Source organism: Rhopalosiphum maidis, chromosome 1, assembly GCF_003676215.2.
Source record: "Rhopalosiphum maidis isolate BTI-1 chromosome 1, ASM367621v3, whole genome shotgun sequence".
In the NCBI taxonomy this organism is placed as follows: domain Eukaryota; kingdom Metazoa; phylum Arthropoda; class Insecta; order Hemiptera; family Aphididae; genus Rhopalosiphum; species Rhopalosiphum maidis.
The window spans coordinates 5,343,706-5,352,986 of NC_040877.1; the positions used below are offsets into that span (position 1 = coordinate 5,343,706).

At 24.6% G+C, this 9,281-nt stretch overlaps 1 protein-coding gene across 2 annotated transcripts; it reads right to left on the reverse strand.

Moving 5' to 3' along the window:
• Positions 1-2,091: 2,091 nt before the first annotated feature.
• Positions 2,092-8,307, reverse strand: LOC113548061 (bifunctional lycopene cyclase/phytoene synthase-like). 2 transcript variants are annotated; one of them, XM_026948718.1, is made up of 4 exons: positions 8,247-8,307; positions 4,618-5,555; positions 2,913-3,397; positions 2,452-2,853 (listed from the first exon to the last, which is right to left on the reverse strand). In XM_026948718.1, the coding sequence occupies exons 2-4, from the start codon at positions 5,528-5,530 to the stop codon at positions 2,452-2,454; spliced, it is 1,800 nt and encodes a 599-aa protein (XP_026804519.1). In that variant the 5' UTR covers positions 5,531-5,555; positions 8,247-8,307. The 2 variants fall into 2 exon arrangements, with proteins under 2 accessions (XP_026804520.1, XP_026804519.1); XM_026948719.1 differs by lacking the exon at positions 8,247-8,307 and having other exon boundaries at positions 2,092-2,853; positions 4,618-5,530.
• Positions 8,308-9,281: the final 974 nt, after the last annotated feature.

The following is a 9,281-nucleotide window of genomic DNA, read 5'->3' on the forward strand; positions in this document are numbered from 1 at the left end:
AATCCAATATTTATTTTATTGATCCGATAGTTTATTGGCTCCATAAGTTTTATCGGCTTGATAAAATATTTTTTCGATGGATAAACATTAAAAACCGTTGCAAAAATCATTGTTTATATTATTTTATTATATTATATTTATTATATTTGTGAATATAAAATTATATGCGAGTTGAAATTGTATTCAATAATAATAAAAAATAAATATCCCATTATTATGTTGATAAACTTTCATTAGTTTTATTTTATTGAACCGATAAAACTTATTGGACCAAAATGGAGCCTATAAATTAATGAATCAATAGTGACTGACAGTCGATAAATTATTGATTCAATTATTGGCTCTGTGCAACGTATTTTAATTTGTATCGATTCAATAACTCAATTTATTGAACCAATATAGTTTTGTGCAACCGGCCTTTAATATTCACCAACAGTCTTCTTTGTAATCACTTTTAGACATTGAAGATCAATTTTATTATTGTTGTAAATATTGTAAATTGTAATAACATTTTAGATTTTAGATATTAATACACCGATTACGTAGACTGGATAATTTAATATACTATTTTTATTTCTATGCTCTATTACTCCAAAAATATAAATTTTATCATGAACATCAATAAATAAATATTATAAATTATTGTTAAGTTTACACACTCGCTAGCCGTTGCGTTGGCAATATATCAGAGTTCTAATGTACCTGCTTACCGTCACGTCACCCGCGTATTTGATGTATATATAATCACACAAGTTTGAAAATTTAAAACAAGGTGAACTTGGTTGGAATAACCTTATGACAATATTGTTTATACTGTAGACAGAAATTTCTATTCTTTATGAATCAGTTTTACGTGGCCGGCGGAGGTCTAAGCACTTGGACAAGCGGTTTTTTATTAATAAAAAAAGACACGTTTGAACGTTTGGTTTATGTATCTAGAGTAATATTTAATAAATTTAAAATGGTACTTTACTGAAGATAACAATAATTATTGTATACCTAATGAAGTTCGCTCTTGATGATGGTTAATTCCGAACTGCCTGTTATGTGTCATTTTAGTATTATATAATAATTTGGATAGAGTTGAAAAGTATTGAGTGTATATTTTTGTAATGATCAATTTTATAATGCGAGCATGACGTACAATATTTATATAAAAAATGTATCAAATGTTATAAATATATGTTACTTATGTTTCTCATAAGTAACTCTTATTGAATGTAAAAATCTAATATATATCAGGGGTTGCCAAATTGCGGTTCTCTTCATCGGCGTATGTGGCTTGCGGTCTTATTTACAAAAGCCAAAATTTTAATTTTTTTTTGCATACATTTATAAAAAGAAACATTTTTATTATTATTATTATTTTATAATTTCATATTTCATAATTTGATATGTTAATTCGATGTTAGCTATCTTTATTAATTTTGTGGTATAAAAGTACAGATTAGATAATTTGGCTCTTGATATAATTACATTTATATATGTGGCTCGCGTACATAGTCATGTTTGCCACCCCTGATATATATATATAATATATAAATAGCATTCTTTTTTCATACATATTTGAAGTTGAAATTTCAATAAAATTAAATATTTTAACAAAGAATAACAATATTGATAATTTTTATATAAGAAAATATATTCGTGGAGATTTGAAAATTTTGCACATATCATTATTTATTATATTGTATTGTTTCATATAACGGTGTATGAAATGCAGACGTTTTGATGTTTTAATAATTAAGTGACGATGAACTATAAAACAAGATTCAGGAGCTGTTCAAATTTTAACTGATGAGTGATGACCCTATTATAAAAAAAGGTAAGTACAATCACGTCTGTAAAAGCTGCAAGTCAAGCAGTCATTTGACAAGTACGTCAAAAGCGCGATCAGTTGCTCTATTATTATTTATCTTTAAATAAATACAATATCTTAGAAAAAATGTATTCTACTGTAGGTGTAGGTATAACTAATAATAAAATATATTACTGTAACAACAATACAAATATTTAGGTAATAAAATATACTTAGTAATAACTAATATCATAGAATTATTATAAAAACCTAACTTATATTTATGCCGTAGACATTTGACATTGTTAAAAATAAGTAATTTATAAGTGTAAAAAGAACTATGTGAATTTGTCTTAAATTTAATATTATATTCTGTTTTAATTAAGGTCAGAATTATGAGTTAGTTCGTTTAATGATAACTAATTTAAGAGGAAATATTTAAGTAAGCATATATAAATTTATATTGTATACCTCCCCCACCTAAAAAAAACCTTTTTATATTCAGGACCAATCAAATATCATTTTTACAGGCCAATTTTTTTCATAGCTCAACATCGAACAAAGATGATGTTGAAACTTCAGGAAAGTGCCAAAATTCATAATATACCCTTTCACTACATACATCTTCGAAATCTACCACTGTTCAATAAAAATTATACAACATACTGGATGCTTTTAATATATAAAGAATATAATCCTATTACGATTTTATTCCATTTTGACAATGAAGCTCTAGCAGGATAAGTTGGACTAGACTGAATAGCAGAAACAAGCCCTCGATAAATATCAGTGGTTGCAAGAACCGAACCTCTTGTTTCTCGTGGCAAACACTTGATAGCGTCCACCGATTCTAACTGTTGCTTGTTGGCAAGATGGATCATCCTCGTAGAGTATTTTTTTAACTTCTTATCACCTAGAGACCTTGGTTTCTTTTCCTGGCATAATATTTTTACTTCTTCGTCTTCGTCGTCCATATATTCGGTGGGTATATAGCACCGACCCAATGTTTCGCTGTCAGTGACGATATCACGAGCAATGTTCACAAGTTGTAAAGCCTTAAAAAGTTTATACAGTTAATATGTATATCAACCTTTCACAAAAATGTTATGCTTACTTGTCCCATTTGATATGCTTTTTTTATGACATAATCGTAGTTTTCGACAAGTTCAAATTTATCGTTATCACACCTGTACATCATCACATATACACATAACGCACCGACGCTTCCAGCCACATACGTGGAGTATAATAATAAATCGTCTTCATTTCTGATTAACCTACCCTCAATATCCCATTTGTAACCTGCGAGTAACTCTTCAAAAGGCTTACGGGGCAAATAAAATGCGATTCTCGATAATGCGCGAAAACACGACATCTCCACGTCAGTCAGTCCGGATTCATATTTCGTCCAATCGATATTCAATTTTTGTGGTTTTGTTCCGACATCATAATCTGACTTTCTATCATGAAATAATTCGTTGATAAAATTGTTGGTTAATTCAAATTTTCGCTTTTTCTTTTCGACATCCAACTCGTTATCAATCATATCATCCGTTACACGACAAAATGAGTACAAAATTATTAAATCCAATCGAATTCCTAAATAAAAAACATTTTTTATTAGAAACAACATTACATATTTTAAAACACAATCGTATTAATAAATATATATAAGAAAATTTATAAAAACAAATAAACGAGTAAATAATTTAATAAATCTTAATTTAAATATGATTATGCGATTATAATTATTCAATTTAACATTAAAATTTCTCGTCTATTAAAATTGAAATTGTTTAATCGATTTAATTCAATTTGTATTTTGCATACACTAAATTGTATCAAATTGTAATCGAATATCTATAATTTAAAATAACTTTATATTAATCCATATATTGTAGACGATTTACAAGTCATTTAAATATCTTGTAAGTACAAAAAATAATAAACTTATGAATAATTTAATAAATTATATTTTATAGGTCACTGTACAATAGCATATAAGATGACCCTTCTATGTCCTTGTTTTAAAAATATATTTTAGGGGATTCATTCCTCCTACCACATTATTCAGTATTATTATCCTTACAAACTCTTACCGGATTGAAAAATAAAACTGGCAACATTTAAATTGCCTTTAGTTTTTTTCTATAAATATACATAAATAATTTTTCTCTTGGTTAAAAAGTTTGAAAACTTAATACAAGATTTCTTAAGATTTTTTTATGATAGAGTTTAAAACAAAGTTGAACATAAATCTACAGTATATCTTATGAGCGTTTAAATTTACAATTTTGAGAAATTCGTCAAAGCCACAAAAACATGTAAAATATTTAATTATATAAAATTTATAACATTTTTTGAAAAAAATTGTTATAGCATTAAGTTTTAAAATTGAAAACATAATAAAATGTTCTTCATAAACAATGAATTTTAAGAGTTAAATCATTTTTTTTTTAAGTTAAATTACACTAATTTATAGTATTACTTATAGGAATTTCATGATATTTTTTTTTATTAAAAATATTTTTTTAATAATATATCTATACTAATTATTTAATAAGTTTGAAAATCCCAATTAGTCTAATGATCGATTCCAAAACTAATTAAACACTCTGTATATTAGATATAAAGATATTTATATTAAAGACTTTAAAAATAATTGTATTCTATAAATCAGTTTTAATTTTATGGTTCACTAAATAAAACAGTTAACCGTGATGTGGTGACCATCGGTCCTTTACGTCCCTATTTCACATATGTATTTAGAAGGCTTAAACCTATACTTCTACAAAAATTTGAAATCCACAAATTCTTACCGGCTTGAAAAAGAAAACTGGCAGTAGTGAATGACTTTGAAGCAACTGTAATAATGTCAATGCTCTCTTTTATATCTCCCGTCACGATTTGTGGCATATTATATTCTGATGTCACGAATGCCCAGAACAGTTGCTGAATAAACGCCCAATTAATATTAAATCGTTGTGGATATTCCAATGTGTACGTCTCTATCATACCGCGAGCTTTATCGAAACAACAACCTGCCAAGACAACGATAACATTTGATATTAAGAAAAAAAATGCTTCTTCAAATGGCAAGTCTTCGGCAACGAATATATTTAACATTGTCTTTTCGTTTATATGCCAAATGTTTTCCTTAAGGGCTATTTGATCTACCCAACACAGGTACAACGTAGGAACCACGATCGCAAAAGTACACGGTATTATTTTTTTTATGAAAAAATTTCCGGCTCCATACCACATGAATATAACCACCGGAGATACCCACCATAGTACACATCCCAAGTAAAAGGTTGACTGTCCGGGAATAGCAATTATATAACCTACGACCGTGGCTATGGCTAAAAACGCGATCGGTATCCACCGAATCAATTGGTAGCTGTGTTTGTTATAGTTGAAATTTAAGCACGGAGTTGACCATCGGACACAGAGCAAAGCCCACAGTGATGTCAAAACGGTTTGTATAACAAAAAACATGTACTCTTCAATAGGTACATATCCAATAGAGCCTAAGATTTTTTCTGGTGCATATGACCAGCCTTCTTTGTAGATGATATAGTTGTCCCATGGTGTTGTATACACAAAAGCTATAGTACTTAAAAATGCAATTTTAAAAATTTCCGAACGGTTAAGAAATGGTCGTGCGATTAACGACAATATGCCAATAACCGGAAGTGTGTATAATAAGTGGAAATCTATGTATGTTAACATTTAGACGTATTACAGAAGCCAAAAACTGAAACAATAAAAAAAAAAACTGTTAATATTAATTCCGAAAAATTAAAATTATGCTATTAACTAAATGACAAAAGATACATTTTAATATAACTAATGAGCGATCCGTTAACTCTAGTAATTTAGTTCTTTTATTGGTTATTTATTATATATTTATTATAAAAGGGAATTTATTATAATGATTTTCATTTAAAAATCTTAACAACATTTTAAGTAAGTTATTCACCAGTAAACTGCTGTGGTGGGCAAACTTGACAGTGATAATTATTGGAATTTATAAAAAATAAATTTTTTACTCATCATATTCAATAAAACATTTATTTTAGCATTTTACAATCGATATCATTTTCAAAATATTTTGGATTTTATTTTAGTTCTTTATTAAGACTAAAAAATGTTTTCGATATTTTTATAATTTTAGTACAATTCCAAAATTCTCAAACTGTATCTGTTATGTGATTCATCGAATTCTAGATTTATCATTTTTAATTCATATTTGATATCAAGTAGTTTTATAGACTTTAATATTTAGTAATAGGAAAGAAAATATATATTTCTAAAAATTATTAAGTACACAATCATACGTGCATTTATAAATGAAACATATACATATGTCATACGTTGTATATAATTATTACGCCTAACCATACAAAAATAAATCTGCATTTAAAATGTTGCAATAATGTAATTAAAACATCAAGCAAAATATCGGTTATAATACTTATAATCTAAAAATGTATTAAGTTGTATAATGTTTAATTAAGAAATTGTATCAGCTTATGAATTATTTAACTCTAAATATATTGTATTAGATATTACTTATTTTATTTTAATGTTCAAATTTAATGATATACTTGTGAATTTGATACAATTATAGGGAATAATGTAATATTATAAGTCACAGTATGACTAAGTTTATTTTAAAATTGATAACTTTTACTTTATACACAAGTAAAACAAAAAAAATAGATTATATATAAATAAAATTTTAAAAAAGTAGGTAAATCGCACCGTTTTGCTATACATTAGGTGTTAAATTGGTCAATATTATAAGCCTGTTAAATTTGAATTCAATGATATATTATTGAATAAGAAAAATAATTCTCAGCAGAGTTCGTCTATCATCAAGTGATATGTTCACTTTATATAACTTTTAAAGTTATTTATTTGACTTTTGGTATAATTATAGTAAATTGATATGATTTTGTCCTAAAATATTAAATATATTTTATTATTAATTCTTAATTATTATAATAATGTACATTTATACCATATTATATTAACTTATATAACTCAAAATGTAATAATATATTTATGTAAATACTGTAAAACAGTAAAAATAGATTCATAGTAATTATAAAAAGGCAATATTTTAAAATAAATCAAAAATGTTATCTCATATAGTAAAATTCATAATAATATAAAAACATACAACTCGATAAAGGTATAATTTTTTGCGAGTAATGTTTTTAAATTATAACAAAATAATTAACATATTATTCTAAATATAACTATAACATATTATAATTATTTTTTTTAATAAATTAGATCTTATTAAAATGTGTATACAAAATAATTGTCTTTATATATTTTTTTAGATTTATTTGTTCCAATATGAACTACATAATATAAGGAATCTTGTATTAAATTTTCAAAACTTAGATACAAAATTAAAAAAATTTGGATAAAATTCTAATTTCAAATTCTCATATAAAATAAAATTATGCCAATAAAATTTTAATACTTTTATAACCATATACCTAACAATATATTTTGTGGGATCTTATATTACATTTTTAAACATTTCTATACAACAAATAATTTTTAATAAAAATTTATAAAAAACATATGGTGAAAATTTCAAATTCTAATCACTTTTGTTAAAAATAAGATTTGTCTAAGAATTCCTTTTTTTCTTAATTTTTTGTTCGTTTTTTCCAGTTATAAAAATAAGTACTGGGAATTTTTCAGTTTAACCTCTCTATTGTACAAACTATTTACAATTAGATGTCTAAAAACATTTCCATTTTTGAAATCAAAGCATTTAATCGATAACTTATTGTGTATTCATGCACAAAAAAAAATACATCATGATAAAATGCATATATTCATTGCTCCACTCAAAATCCAAAACATAAATAATGCCTATAAAAATATAAATATTTCTTAAATCATCGTTCATAAAAATGCTAAATTAAAAATGAATTTCTTTCCACACGTAAAATTTTATATAATCTGAATGTACTAGGTACTCTTCAAATTGAATATCTAAGGCCACAATATTGTTAACGGATACAATAATCACACAGAAATACGTTTTTCCCCTTTTTTACTGTTTATATGTTTAGAAATTTAAAATAACTTTTATTGATATTTAATTAATTTATTAAAATTTGGACTATACATTTATTGGGTCAGTTAATTTTAAATAATTAAAAACAGTATTTATTTTTAAATTTTAAATTAAAAGTTTAATTTATTTATTTTATGACACGAACATAGTGATATTATATGATTTTTATAGAATAAAATATTCATGAAGTATGACGTATGACAAATAATCAAAAACAATATACAAAAGTAGTTTCATTTTATGATTATGCATAAACAATAACAATAAATAATACAAAAATATATGATGTATTATTAGTTAATTTTAGTTTTAATTTTATTAGTTCAAAAATGTACTCACCTTATATTTTAAATATTTATATTTTTAATTAGTGTAAAAAAAAAACAGAAGCAATTTAAAATAACAAAATAACAAAACACAATAATCTAGTAAGAAATCAATAACTATAATAATTTATTTTATATTATATTATAGTCTTTCAGTGATAAATGATTATATGAAATTAATTTTATAATTTAAATTGTTTTAAATGTAAATGCTTACCAGATTCCATAAATTTTTAAATGGAGGGGAACATTTTTTCACATAAAATTATTGATAAAAAAATTATAAGATAGATGTTTATTAAAGTAAACGTATACTATTTTACTGTTAAATGCTTAAATTAAGTATATTATCAATACGGATACAAAATTAAAGAGCAAAGGTGAACTTAATTATTTCTATATAATGACAAAATGCACCTGTAGATAAACTTTGATTTTAACTTATTTTACATAGATATATGAAAAATAATTTCCATTATGCAACGTACATAATTTTTTATCTACTAACAAACAAACAAATAATTGTAACACAATAGCATATATTCGATAGAATGTGTTATAACTCTCAGAATTCGTAATTCAAAAAACAGTTTGTTTTTTTTTGTTCCGATTTAAAAAAAATTGTGTTAGAAAATTTTAAACTATAAATGATATATAATTATAGACTATATTATGACAGGTGATATTAGAGAAATTAATATTTACGCAACACTATAGTAAAGTATAATCATTAATAAGCGAAGATAAATTTTAAAGCCATTTTTTTTTTTTTTGTAAGTGATAGGTGATTTAAAACCATTATTAAAATTATTGTTTGGTGACTAATAGATTAAGTGTAAAATATAAATCGTATAGAATTAATTTAATAATTTTACTCAGTAAATTTATATTTAAGGTGATATTTTGTGTTTTAATTTTTAGATAATTTAAGTTTTGTTGATAATACTCTTTTCTAAAAATTTTTCCGAAATGACGGCGTCACGCATCGTCAATCTTCAATAACAATAAGATACCATATATATTCTATATATTTCATGTCTATATTATT

What these genes read in the sequence shown, in the direction of transcription:
- LOC113548061 (XM_026948719.1), bottom strand. Translation starts at nt 5,530, where the DNA reads ATGTTAACATACATAGATTTCCACTTATTATACACACTTCCGGTTATT. An exon ending in CAGTTTTCTTTTTCAAGCCG is followed by an intron (nt 3,398 to 4,617) that starts GTAAGAATTTGT and finishes TTTTTTATTTAG; the next exon opens with GAATTCGATTGGATTTAATA. An exon ending in AAGCATATCAAATGGGACAA is followed by an intron (nt 2,854 to 2,912) that starts GTAAGCATAACA and finishes AAACTTTTTAAG; the next exon opens with GCTTTACAACTTGTGAACAT.